The sequence below is a fragment of the Staurois parvus genome, unplaced genomic scaffold, assembly GCF_062004578.1.
Source record: "Staurois parvus isolate SC_StPar_1 unplaced genomic scaffold, SC_StPar_1.0 ptg000652l, whole genome shotgun sequence".
Taxonomy (NCBI): Eukaryota; Metazoa; Chordata; class Amphibia; order Anura; family Ranidae; genus Staurois; species Staurois parvus.
Window position 1 is genome coordinate 774,062 of NW_028318448.1, and position 14,971 is coordinate 789,032.

General features: G+C 43.7%; 1 protein-coding gene across 1 annotated transcript in view; it reads right to left on the minus strand.

Moving 5' to 3' along the window:
• Window positions 1–14,971, minus strand: part of BAG2 (BAG cochaperone 2) — a 41,637-nt gene that overhangs the window by 2,273 nt on the left and 24,393 nt on the right. The window contains exon 2 of the mRNA XM_089694125.1: window positions 4,500–4,609. Within this exon, the coding sequence (XP_089550251.1) occupies window positions 4,500–4,609 (110 nt within the window). The remainder of the gene's footprint in view (window positions 1–4,499; window positions 4,610–14,971) is intronic.

Sequence of the window (14,971 nt, forward strand, 5' to 3'; positions counted from 1 at the left end):
GCAGGCAATGGGGGGGGGGGGGGGGGTGAAGTAAGGAATTAAGGGTAGAGTTGACGAGGTTTGAATGACAGGATTTTGATGAGAGTGATGTTGTAGGTTTGTTTAGCAGTGTGGAGGCAGGAGTTGTATTTGAAAAGGGCAGATTTGTAGAGGGTGAAGTCTTGCAGGGATTTTTCTGGTGTCATCTGTTTTACAGGGTTGTAGCGGGCGTGGTCTGGTTCTGCGTGGAAAGAGAGGAGCGAGTGTGTCCAGGGAAGATGACAGTATGTTGTAGGCAGAAGTGGCCGGGTCTGGGCAGGACAGGACTGCGATTTTATCATAAAGGCAGTCAGTACCAGGATGAAGAAGGGAAGGGTTGAGGTAGCGAAGCTCCCTGCAGGTAACAGGTTGGACGCATGGGAGGCAGGAGACAGAGAGAGTGTGAAACTGATAGGGCTGTGATCAGGGAGAGGAAAAGGGGTGTTAGAGAGGTTGCAGGGAGTGCAGAGATGGGAGAATATGAGGTTGAGGGTGTTGCCTATGGAGTGAGTGGTGGCTTGTGTCCATTATGTTAGGGTAAAAGAGGAGGTTAAGCTGAGTAGTTGAGAAGTGGCTGAGGTGTTAACATTGATTGGAATGTTAAAGTCATCGAGGATTATGGCGGGTACTTCAGAGGAGAGAAAGTAGGATAGTCATCCGCAGAAATCATCGAGAAAGTGTGACACAGGGCCGGGAGGCCAGTAAATTATTGCAATCATCAGAAAAACTGGAGAACAAAAGACGAATGCAGTACAATTCAAAACAACAGAGAAGGAGGTGTAGGGAGAAACCGGAAGGTGCTTTGTGGGGAGAGGAGAAGTCCAAAACAAAAACAAATAACCCAAATTTTTTTAAAAAATTTACATTTTAATTTAATTTTTTTTATATTAATATTTTTTTTTTTTTTAACATACCATCACCCTAGCAGTACAGTGTCACCATAGTCACACTGTACTACTTGTGGGGGGTGATGAAGATTTTTTTTTCTTTTTTCACTCTGATTGCTTTTACACCCATAAAGGCTGTAAAAGCAATCATTTCTCCTCTCTGGCTGCATTCTTGCAGCCATTGAGAAATACTGTGAGAGCTATGATTGGTCACAGCTTGTCACATGGTACAAGGCTGTTGTGAATAGTCTTGTACCATGTGACCTCTGTGATCATTCACAGATTTCACTAGTAGTAAGCAATGATGTCAGGAAGTGACATCTTGCTTACTACTATTCATGTGATCACTGATTGGCCAATCAGGGATCACATGAATTGGGACCTCACACAGAGGTCCCGTATAGTGATCGGACACACCACTTTATCGGAGGGCACCACTTTAATAATCTTACCAGTTTAGAGTTGCACAGGAGGCCTGGCACTAGAATTATTGTTCTCACTCTGATGTCTACATCAATACTTCACGTGTGTGGTGCAACCACCATTTACATATGAGTGCAGGACCTACATGTGCGTTCGCATTTGCACGTGGGCACAGGGGGACAAGGGCACTTGAATTTTTTTTCTTTTATATATATGTTTGCACTTTCTCTCTATTTTCTTTATTGAACTTTATTGCTATCACAAGGGATGAACAATATCCCATGTGATAGCATGGGCCGTAACTGACAGATTTATGGACAGATCTGCGGTCCAAAGCAGCTGAGCAGCTAAGCAGCTGACTAACTAAGCAGCTAAACATACAAACAAAAACTGGTATTGACTAAATCCTCGTCATTTCCGGTTTCTGACACAACAGAAGAAGGGAAGGAACTTTTGGTGACCAGGTCGCCTTGGTTCTGAGCTCCCAGGTGGGACAGGAGAGCCCAGGGAAGGTGGCAGCTGATGACAGGAGGCGGGGGGAACCTCCTTCAGCTACCAGTAAAAGTGATCTGGTAGCTGTATAGCCACTCAGATTAACTTTTACATTGTAGTGAATGATATCAGGATCATGGCTGCAGCTGCAGTCATGATCCTGATATAACCACTTCTCAACAAGGACTTATACATACATACACTCTCCAGCCACTTTATTAGATACACTTTGCTAGTACTGGGTTGGACCCCCTTTTGCTTTCAGAATTGCCTTAATTCTTTGTGGCATAGATTCATCAAGGTGTTGAAAACATTCCTCGAGAGATTTTGGTCCATATTGACATGAGCTACTCTTGCCTTTCTATCATCTCGAACCAGGCTGCCCATTCTCCTCTGACAACAACAAGGCATTTGCATCCACACAACAGCCGCTAAATTTTCTCTTTTTCGGACCAATGCCTGACCAGGGAATAGTGGTCAGGCATTCACAGGGGCGGTTGGTGACAGTGGTGACAGAAAATTGATTACAGTGTCCCTTTACAGTGCAGTTCCCTCCCTTTATATCACAGTGCCCCTTTGCATTACAATGCCTCTAGCAATCACAGCCCCCTATCACCTTGAAGTTTAGAGCCCCCCCCCCTTTTCTTTCTAAACCCAGTGCCTCCTATATATTCAACAAAGAGATGACCCAATCCAGAAAAGGAACATCCTCATATATCAAAGAGACAGCCCTTTCCAGAAAAGAGACAGCCCCACCCAGCAAAGAGACAGCAACATACAGCAGAGACATGCTCAATCCAGCAAAAAGACATCCCAATATATTAAAGAGACTGCCCCATCCAGCAAAGAGACAGCCTCATCCAGCAAATAAACATCCCCATATTGCAAAGAGACATCCCCATCCAGCAAAGATACATGCCCAGTCCAGCAAAAAGACTGCTCCATCTAGCAAAGAGACAAGCCTACACCAGCAAAGAGACAATCCCAAACCAGCAAAGAGACATCCCCATCCAGCAAATAGACAGCCCTATCCAGCAAAGAGACAGTGCAGACCAGCAAAGAGACAGCCCAGTTGAGCAAGGAGACAGGCCAGTTCAGCAAAGAGACAGCCCAGTTCAGCAAAGAGACAGCCCAGTCCAGCAAAGAGACAGCGCAAACCTGCAAAAAAACAATCTTATCCAGCAAAGATACAGCCCAGTCCAGCAAAGAGACATCCGAATCCAGGAAAGAGACAGCCGAGTCCAGCAAAGAGACAGTCCAATATACCAAAGAGACAGCCAAGTTAAGCAAAGAGACAGCCCTGTCTAGCAAAGAGACATCCAAATCCAGCAAAGAGACATCCCAATCCAGGAAAGAGACAGCCCAATATAGCAAAGAGACAGCCCACTCGAGCAAAGAGACAGCCAAATCCAGCAAAGAGAAAGCTCTGTCCAGCAAAGAGACAGCCTTATCAGGCAAAGAGACAGCCCAGTCCAGCAAAGAGACAGCCCCGTCCAGAAAAGAGACAGTCCAATATAGCAAAGAGACAGCCCCATCTATCAAAGAGACAGCCCCTTCCAGCAAAGAGACATACCCAATTCAGCAAAGAGAAAGCCCTGTCCAGCAAAGAGACAGCCCCATCCAGGAAAGAGGTAGCCCAATATAGCAAAGAGACAGCCCCATCCATCAAAGAGACAGCCCCTTCCAGCAAAGAGACATATCCAATTCAGCAAAGAGAAAGCCCTGTCCAGCAAAGAGACAGCCCCATCCAGGAAAGAGATAGCCCAATATAGCAAAGAGACAGCCCAGTCCAGCAAAGAGACAGCCCAGTCCAGCAAGTCTATACAAATTGTCTTATAATTTGTTGTAACTGTAAGTGTTCACTGGCAGTGGCAGGTTGGCACTCACTCACATTTATTTAGTCCAGGCCAGCTCCCTGTCTGTGGCAGCAGCAGTGACACCTATTTGGCATCAGGTGATGGGGTCTCCACCAGCTACTCCCCCTTCACAGTCACCTGGCAGCCCATGGGTCAGCTGACCTCTAGCTCCCGCCTCCTGCTCTGATGGCCATACAGGATGAAAACTAACTGTGCAGCCATGGAGAGACCAAGGAGCGGTGCAGGCTCGAGATGAGGGGCAGCTCAGCTGCTGCATCTGATTTGCATTTTGCAGCTGCCTAACATTAAATACATGTGGACCAGCAAATGCACAGTGTGCCCTATGGCCAGTCCAGGTTTGCTTACCAGCCAGCGTGCCACAAAACTGAATTGACCCTGTCGAACAGTTCACATTAAAAACAAGGGGTTTAGCGCTGAGCAAACTGTTGGCACTATATAAATCCTGTATAATAATAATAATAGTTGCACACATTTGTATATATGTGTAAGCTGAAGTGACTGTGTCAAGGCACCCCAGTCAGTCGGAGCAGAACCAGGGGGCATATCCCACCAATGAGTCTTCAAGAACAGGGTGTACTGCGCTCCTGGACCCGTAAAGCACTCTGCAGCTTACCTACAAGTAAAGGTGTCAAGGAGAGTACCTCAGCAGGCCAAGTGCCCTCAAGTCACCAATGGCAGCTCCCATGTTTTTATACTCACAGATTTTCCTCCACTTATGGTCACCTTCTTGCATTTGTTTTTGCTGTGAAATAAAAATAAATAAGCCAGTTTTAGGTGGTGAAACTGTGTAAGCACGACTTACCGTCACTGATATTCCTCATATCCTGGCTGTTCTGAATACTGTGGATGAGTTCTATGAGAGATTCTTTCTCCAGCTCCAGGGCTGATGCTGAATCACGCAGGGCTTGGACTCTAGGGAGAGAAAAAGTTCAAGTATTTTAAAATAAATGGCTTCATCATTTGTTCTATTTTTATATGCCTATGTCATATAGTTCATTGCTACAGAAATTACACAGAGCCACTTGTTGAAGAGGAATGAGAGAATATGAAGGCTGCCATTGCTTACCTCTTCTTCTATATATACTAATTGTCTGGCTGTCAAGCTGATACAATGGATTTTATACTTTTTGAGTCACTGATTTGGAATAAGTATCTACTGTACATCATGAATTCTGACTTCCCTCTGACTTAACTTGCTGCATGATTGTTCTGGATCAGTGACCCATAAAGTGTTAAAGCCAGAAACAGCTAGTATTTGTAGAGGTAGGTCCAGATTCACAGCCTGTGTATTTTTCTAGTATGTATTTACAAAAAAAAAATCATTACATTCTATATGACTTATCAAAAATGTTGCTGGAACTATGTGTATATATATATAGTTAGTGTGTGTGTGTCACCCTCCTAGTTAGTTAGTGTGTGTGTCACCCTCCTAGTTAGTGTGTGTGTGTGTGTCACCCTCCTAGTTAGTGTGTGTGTGTGTGTCACCCTCCTAGTTTGCTCTAGTTCAGTTGTCACACAGGAGGATGTGATAGCTAGCAGGGTCAAAGCTGAGATGCTCTGCAGACCAGCCCTCTGGAATTTCCCCATTATAGAACTTTTTAGAAAGGTCTAGAAGCAGTGAGCAGATTTGAGGAGTGGCTGAACTTTACTCTTAGAGGACCCTGGGCAATCCCCAACAGGAGGCTTGGTAAGAGACAGGAGAGCTTGGGTGGGAGATGGGGAAGATGTGAGGCTGGAGACAGGAGGCTGTGAGGGGGTCCAGATGGAGAGGGGCTCACCTACAGGCAGAGGACCTTGGAAGGAGGAAAGCTTGGGACTTCAATGCCCCCCTGAGAGGACCACCTGTGAAGCAGGGAAGGAGCATCCCAACTAAAAGGTCTAGTAGCAGCCACCGAGAAGGACTGAGTAAACCTGCACCCCCTGGGTCAGATAGGGGAAGGAGCATTCTGGTGGGAAACCAGATTAGCCACCACTTGGGACTGTCTTATTTCTTAAAGTGACAGGCACTGGATCCCCTGCACAGGGATTCCTCCAGGCAGCCAGATAGAGGAGCAGCTGGGGTCTGGGGTGGTACTACAGCTACCTCTCCAAAAGAGTTTGCTGCTGTAACCATCTGTACAAAGTTCAGAAAGTTGTCCTCGGTTCCCCAGTTCTTTGGGCATCCCGTGCACCCTTTACCCCATCCAAATTCTAAAATCCCCTAATAAAATATCAAAACAAGCTCAAGGACTTGTTACTGACTCCTGGATGTGCAGGACTATAGGCAAATCATCAGCTGCTCCTAAGGGGGTAGTGCTCTATATATACATATATATATATATATATATATATATATATATATATGTTATTTTTGTGGCAGGGTGACCTGTGCCACTGTTTAAAATGGTGGTTTACACCAGATTTTGTAAGAAGCGAGCACTCTAATGGCGCAGGTGTGTGCAGGCTTCATATGAGAGCCAGAGATAGAGGTCAAGACCCCACCCTCTCAAGGGGGTCAGTGTGTGAAGGGAGCCATGAGAGGTGCTACTATGCACCAGACTGTCCTGAGAGAGTCCATGAGGGACAGAGCAGCTAGGGAACTGCAAGGAAAGACGCAGAGCTGAGGTGCGGCGCCTGTGCATGAACACTGGGACATTTTTGATAGGAGGACCAAAAAGGTACAAAGGGCCAGAAGGACCAAGAGGTACTAATCAGAGCAGTAAAGCTGCAAGAGAGCCCGGAGGCTGAATGTCATACCTGTATGAACTTTACTTTCTTTTGAAATAAAAGTGGGCAGGGATGCCCTGAAAACTATGTCTGGTTTGTCACAATATATCACAATAATGTCTTGATATACAGTATATTTGCAGCTTAAGCTATGAATGGAGGACAACAGCGTGAAAGAGAAACATGCAAAAGGTCTTGTGCAAAAAATATATATATATATATATCATTTATTGTATAAAGCCATAGCAGCAACTCACCTATTATCCACTTGAAGCAGCACACATCAAGCCATAAGTAGAAAGTCCAGTATTAGCCTGCACAGCATAGACAGCTGGCTGGAAGAAATTCTTGCAAGTGTCACTTCTGCATGTGGAACCCACGCTACCGATTTCAAAGATAGCAGTGTTGCAGCCAGAAGGCTAAAATTGACAGCTGTCAACAGGTTCCATCTGCAGAAATAACAGCTGCAAGAAAATCGTCCTACCCCGCCACTGGTCATGGCACACAGACTAATACCAGACTGTACACCTATGGCCTAATAAGTGCTGTTTCAAGTTGATAATGTGTAAGTTGCCACTGTGGTTTTATCAAATAAATTGTATGCTTTTCTCTTTATTTGCCGTCATTTTCTAGTTTACGCATACCCTCCATTGAGTTTGAGCTGCCAGATGAAGTGTGATGCTTTATCTGTGCATTGATCTCTATCCTGTATACAACTCTCATGGATTTCTAACTCTTTCACCACTGCCTGAGGACACTAAGTTACAAAGTACTATGCGTTTTCTTTACTACCTCTTCCATTGTAACTGCTATGAATGGAGGGGATGTAATCAATCTGCCTACAAGAGTAAGGTGAAGTCATCAATGTACTACTGCTCCATAATTGTCCATTCATGGGTCCTGGACCAGGCTGTACATCATATTTGCACATTTTGGCATACTTACCTTCCAAAGTGCTCTTCTGCAATGATACGAGGTTCATGCTACCCATTGCCACTGCCAAGAGTCTACTGGCCCAGAGTCTTTTCTTTTCTAATGTTCTTGATGACATAATTCCCACATGTGCACACAGGAATTGCATCATTCTGGATCTCATGCTGAGATTGCCCATGAAGCTGCGCTGCTGTCAGTGTACAATTGGTAAAAAAATTGCTAGGGGCCAGAGAAAGTGCTTTCAGGCAGAAAAGCCATATTGAGTCTCCTCTACCATTAAAACTACTTCCTATCCACAAGTACCAGGATTGACAAGTTTCAGTATCATTATAAGGGTCATTCCATGAAACATTAATAGCAAGACTGACTAAGTCATAATAATACAAATATTATACTAAAGCAGTGGTCTCCAAAATGTAGCCCGGGGGCCGAATGTGGCCCTTGGCTTGCCTTTTCTGGCCCTTGGAGCACTATTCCACCAGCTTATGCCTTCCAATTGATACAAACAATAGGAATTCCTTCCATTCAAACAAATGATGAGGCATTGTTTATGCCCATTGATGCCAGAGCATTTTCTACTCCCACTGGTCACAGTCCGGCCCTCCTAACGTCTAAAGCACAGTAAACGGTCCCTTTGCTTAGGAAGTTTGGAGACCCTTTTACTAGAGTAAAAAACAAATGAATCTCGTAGTATCAACCAGGTAAACGTAACATCAAATGGTTGATTAGGCATCAGGTCACAGGGGGGCAAAGCTGTCTTCCACCTAAATACAATCAGGTTATTCATTGTTTAATACATTGATATTTTATTACCAATATGTGATGCCTCAATTAAAGTCCCATGGGCAAATTATTTTTGTGTATGAGTTGTATCAAGATGGAGGCTTAGCCTTATACAGTTGCAAGAAAAAGTATGTGAACCCCTTGGGATTACGTGGAGTTTTGCATGAATTGGGCATAAAATGTGCTCTGAACGTCATCTAAGTCACAACAATAGAAGAACACAGTCTGCTGAACATAATACTACACAAACATTAGATGATGTCATGGTTTAATTGCACATAACATGTAAACATTCACAGTGCAGGGAGGAAAAAGTATGTGAACCTTTGGACTTAATAACTGGTTGACCCTCCTTTGGCAGCAATAACCTCAACCAAACGTTTCCTGTAATTGCAGATCAGACCTGCACAACGATCTGGAGTCATTTTGGACCACTCCTCTTCACAAAACTGTTTCAGTGTAGCAATATTCTTGGGATGTCTGGTGTGAATCGCTCTCTTAAAGTCATGCCACAGCATTTCAATCGGGTTGAGGTCAGGACTCTGACTGGGCTACTCCAGAAGGCGTATTCTATGCTGTTGCAGCCATTGTTTTGTTGAATTACTTGTATGCTTTGGGTCATTGTCCTGTTGCATCACCCATCCTCTGCAGAGCTTCAGTTGGCGGACAGATGGTCGTACGTTTTCCTGCAAAATGTCTTGATAAAATCTGGAATTCATTTTCCCATCAATGACAACAATCCGTCCAGGCCCTGAGGCAGCAAAGCAGCCCCAAACCATGATGCTCCCTCCGCCATGTTTTACAGTGGGGATGAGGTTTTGATGTTGGTGTGCTGTGCCTTTTTTTCTCCACACATAGTGTTGTGTGTTCTTCCCAAACAACTCAATCTTGGTTTCATCTGTCCACAGTATATTTTGCCAGTAGTGCTGTGGAACATCCAGGTGCTCTTTTGCAAACTTCAAACGTGCTGCAATATTCTTTTTGGACAGCAATGGCTTCCTCCGTGGTGTCCTCCCATGTACTCCATTCTTGTTTAATGTTTTCCTTATTGTAGATGTGTCAACAAAAATGTTAGCATGTGCCAGAGATTTCTGTAGGTCTTTAGCTGACACTCTGGACTTCTTCTTTAACTCATGCAGCATTCTGCGCTGTGTTCTTGCAGTCATTTTTACAGGACGACCACGCCTAGGGAGAGTAGCAACATTGCTAAACTTTCTCCATTTGTAGACAGTCTGTCTTACTGTGGACACATGAACATCAAGGCTGTTGGAGATACTTTTGTAACCCTTTCCAGCTTCATGCAAGTCAACAATTCTTGATCGTAGGTCTTCTGAGAGCTCTTTTCTGAGAGGCATGGTTCACATCAGACAGTGCTTCTTGAAACCAGTAAACCCAAAACAGGTGTGTGTTTTTTAAGGGCAGGACAACTGTCAGCAACACATCCAATATCATCACACTGATTGGAGTCAAGGTTGGCTCACTCCTGGCTCCAATTAGCTCTGGAAGAAGTCATTAAGCTAGGGCCTTACATACTTTTTCCTCCCTGCACTGTGAATGTTTACATGTTATGTGCAATTAAACCATGGCAACATCTAATGTTTGTGTAGTATTATGTTCAGCAGACTGTGTTCTTCTATTGTTGTGACTTAGATGACGTTCAGAGCACATCTTATGCCCAATTCATGTAAAACTCCACGTAATCCCAAGGGGTTCACATACTTTTTCTTGCAACTGTAGGCACCAGGTCACAATTTTATTTTTATAATATTGTACTTAGGTGTAAAACAACATTTCCACCTCTGTGACCTGATGCCTAATCAACCATTTCATATTAAGTTTATTACTATGAGTTAGTCAGTCTTTGCATAATTAATGTTTTGTGGAGTTACCCTTTTATAATGATATTGAATCTTGTTGTAAATGATGGCACTTGTGGACACATGATATTTACATTGGATGATGTTGGTATGATTATCACCCTAGGTTCACACCTTAGCACTTTCGGCAGCGATTTGCAGAAACACACTACAGTCAATTTAACATGATTTCCTATGGGACACGTTCACATCACATCGTTTTCACCCAGTGCGTTTTTTGAAAGCAAAATGTTGTGTTTTTGGTTCTATAGACTTCAATGGAAATACTACAGAAAAGCATGTAGTGTGTTTTTTTATGCGTTTGTGATGCATTTTTGATGCGGTTTGCATTTTACATCTGCCTAGCAACAAGAAAAAAATTTAAAAACCCACAAAACGCACCAAAAATGTGGCAAAAACGCAAAACACAAAATGCACTGCAGAAACAGATCAAACACAAACTGCATAGGTGTGAACCTAGCGTTAGGTAGAGTTACTGTGCTTGGTGGACTCTCTACCTTCGTCTCCCATGTTTGTTGGGTGAGGTGGGGGGTTTGTTTCTAACTTCGATTGCCGCCACTTTGTTAGGTGGGGAGACGGTGGGATCCATCTGCATCGGCACCATGTTTTCCCAGTGCATGATGTCATATGGTGCATTTGACATCATCACCCCATCATAATGCATGCGTTCATGAAGTTATCAGACTTTGGTGTGGGATGAGGCTCTGGCACCCTCTTGCCCACATGTTGTTGAGCTTGGGTGGTGGGACTTTGGTCCCTGCATAGCTGTGGGCTACATGGTACTGGGAGGGGCTTGGTTCCCCTCTGAGGATAAATTCAGAGGGACAGATAGAGGGTGGTTACCCTGACTTGGGACAGAGGACTGCTGCTGGAGATCCATATTCCACATGTGCAAGCATTCAGTTCTGGTGGCACTTTTATTCACTGACCCTAGATACTCACATGGGTTAACTTTCTGTGTTAGCAAGTATTTTCTTGGTGTTTAAGGTGTTGTCACTGTCACCCTTACACTGCACACATTTCTCATCTATGGTCCACCAATATTGGATTTCCTTTGCCTTTTTATCCTTTTTTCTTCCTTTTTCAGAGGTGTAACACTTATACAGTGAAGTTACCCTTTTTTATGATTTGGGTGTACATATTACTTTCAGGAATAGAATATATTGAGGTACTGCCCTCTTTTTCTCTGCATAGCCTTGGCGGTTCCTGGTACACATCTGTTTTATAGCTCCATTTTTTGTTTCTTGGGATTTAGTATCTTCAAATACCATACAGTGAAGGAAATAAGTATTTGATCCCCTGCTAATTTTGGATGTTTGCCCACTCACAAAGAAATGATCAGTCTAAAAATCGAATGGTAGGTGTATTGTAACACTGAGAGACAGAATAGCAACAAAAAATTCAAACGAAATGCATGTCTAACAAATGATGCACTGATCTGCATGTTCATGAGGGAAATAAGTATTTGATCCCCTTCACAAAACATGACTTAGTACTTGGTGGCAAATCCCTTGCTGGCAATCACAGAGGTCAGATGTTTCCTGTTGTTGGCCACCAGGTTTGCACACATCTCAGGAGGGATTTTGGCCCACTCCTCTTGGCAGATCCTCTCCAAGTCATTAAGGTCTGCTGGCTGACGTTTGGCAACTCAAACTCTGGTGGCTGACGTTTGGCAACTCAAACTTTCAGCTCCCTCCACAGATTTTCAATTGGATTAAGGTCTGGAGACTGGTTAGGCCACTCCAGGACCTTATTGTGCTTCTTCTTGAGCCACTCCTTTGTTGCCTTGGCCGTGTGTTTTGAGTCATTGTCATGCTGGAACACCCATCACGACACATTTTCAATGCCCTGACTGAGGGAAGAAGGTTCTCAAGCAAGATTTGATGGTACATTGTCCCGTCCATCGTCCCTTTGATGCGGTGCAGTTGTCCTGTCCCCTTAGCAGAAAAACACACCCAAAGCAGAATGTTTCCACCACCATGTTTGACATTGGGATGGTGTTCTTGGGGTCAAAGGCAGCATTCCTCCTTCTCCAAACACAGTGAGTTGAATTGATGCTAAAGAGCTCGATTTTGGTCTCATCTGACCACAACACTTTCAACCAGTCCTCCTCTGCATCATTCAGATGTTCAGTAGCAAATTTCAGATGGGCCTGGACATGTGCTTTCTTGAGCAGAGGGACCTTGCGGGCACTGCAGGATTTCAATCCTTGTCTGCGTAGTGTGTTACCAATTGTTTTCTTGGTGACTGTGGTCCCATCTGCCTGGAGATCATTGACAAGATCCTCACGTGTAGTTCTGGGATGATTCCTCACTGTTCTCATGATCATTGACACTCCACGAGGTGAGCTCTTGCATGGTGCACCAGACCTAGGGAGACTGACAGTTGTTTTGTGTTTCTTCCATTTGCGAATGATTGCACCAACTGTTGTCACCTTCTCACCAAGCTGCTTGGTGATATTTGGTAGCCCAGTCCAGCCTTGTGTAAGTCTACAATCTTGACCCTGACATCCTTGGACAGCTCTTTGGTCTTTGCCATGGTGGAGAGTTTGGAATCTGATTGTTTGATTGCTCCTGTGGACAGGTGTCTTTTATACAGGTAAAAAAATGAGATTAGCAGCACTCCCTTTAAGAGACTGCTTCTTTTTTTTAAATTTAAATATTTATTAATTTTCCATGTAAAATACATATTTCATCATTACTCTCATATAACATACAAAACCATCAGTTATATCCCTTTCTATCTTTATTCCAATTACCCCCCAGCACCTATCTAATACCCCCACCCACCCTAAAACCACCCCCCCCAATAATAAAACCACCCACTCTGCATTTCTCCATTACATCTTTTCCAAAATAAGGGGTACTTTCACATATCCCTCTCTACTGCTTCATATATTTCACCTTGGGCACAAAATCTTCCCATTTTCCCCACCTCCTGTAATATAACCCCATCTTGTCTTCTTTGGGAGATAGTTGCATCTGGGTTTTCTGTATATTGAGGTATGCAGCTTGTCATCCCTGATGCATACTGTGGTGTCCAGGAAGTTGGCATGTGTGCTTGAATAGTCCATTTGGAAGAAATGAATATTTTGGTTCTTAAAGGGAACTTCAAAACTACTCAGGAGAGGAAAACCTTTGAAAGAATGATCATTGTATTTGACACAAAAGATAATGCACTAAATGTGGACCTCAGTTTTCTAAATCACTATTTAACAGTTTTACAACCACTCTCAACTCTGTGACTCTTCTTCCTTCCCAGTCCACAGCCCCTTCCCTGCCTTATCTTACTAACCATCCTCAATTTTGCTATGTATGTTTGTTTTTTACCCTGGATCTTATTAACCGCTTGCCCTCCAGAGGATTTATCCCCCTTCCTGACCAGGCCATTTTTGACGATACGGCGCTGCGTTACTTTAACTGACAACTGCGCGGTCATGCAACACTGCACGTAAATTAAACGTATGCCCTTTTTTTCCAACAAATAGAGCTTTCTTTTGGTGGTATATGATCGCCTGTGCGATTTTTAATTTTTGCGCTATAAACAAAAAAAGACCAACAATTTTGAGAAAAAAACAATATTTTTGACTTTTTGCTATTAAACATGTCCAGTAAAAAAAATTTTAATAAAATTGCCATAAATTTAGGCCAAATGTATTCTGCTACATGTCTTTGCTAAAAAAAATCCCAATACGTGTAAATTAATTAGTTTATGTGAAAGTTATAGCGTCTACAAATGGCGGTATATTTACTGGAATTTCTTTTTTTTATACTAATAATGGCGGCGATCAGCAACTTATAGCGGGACTGCAGGATTGCGGAGGGCATTCTGACACTGGGGGGTAACTGACTAACTGTCACTGACATCCCCAGTGACACTAATACAGTGATCAGTGCTAATAAAAAGCACTGACACTGTACTAAAGGGCAGGAAGGGGTTAACATCTGAGACGATCAAAGGGTTACCTGTGTACTGTGTCAGCACAGTGCTTTGTATTGCTCTGCTATGCAGAGCAATACAAAGCAATGTGCAGGAGCTGACAGGGGAGAGATCTGTATTGTTTACATACAGACCTCTCCTGTCAGTGATACTCGGCGATCGCCAAGTGCAGGCGGGGAATCACCAGACAGGACCTGGTGACCGATAGCTGAGGCTGCCGCGCGTGCCCCCCACCTGGAAATGCACAATCATGTATATATACGTGATTTTGCGCAGCCCTGCTGCCCTGTAGCAGTATTTCTGCTATAGGGTGGCGGGAAAGCGGTTAACATTCTGCTAAAACTTTGTGTATTAGTACTGCTTGGACCATGAAGAAGGGGATACACCCCAAAAGCTTGTCCTGGAAATTTGGATGTTAGTACAAACATAAAAAGTATCACAGACAATATACAATTGTCTACAGCCTCTACAAGCTCCAAACTAAATCAAGAATAATGCATTTCTCTGCAGGCTCTTGATGAGTGACTGTCACGGCTTCATTGGTTCCATTAACCCCCGTTAATAAGGGGGATATAGGAGGCAGGGGCAGACTGACAACTCATGGGGCCCCCGAGCAATAGGGGATCATGGGGCCCCTGTGTCCTTGCCCAAACTCAAAAAAACCTATGAAAAAGGTACCAAGGGCATCTCATGGGGCCCCCTACTGACCCCGGGCCCTCGGGCAGTGCCCGAGTTTCCAAATGGTCAGCCCGCCCCTGATAGGAGGAGCTAATAGAGCAGCCACAGCACAAGGGACACATCTTACAGACTGTAAGTAATGTCCCTTGTGCTGATTTATTTATTTGCGACTAAACTTGAGCTTTATGAAAATTTAAGAAATATTGCATAATACAGAATATTCACAAATGAGAGCCATCTTAGATAATATAGTTACATAGATAGTCTGGCTGAAAAAAAGACAAAAGTCCATCCAGTTCAAGTTTTTTCATAGAAAAAAAAAAGTTATAATCCTTTTACCTACAGTTGATCCAGCAAA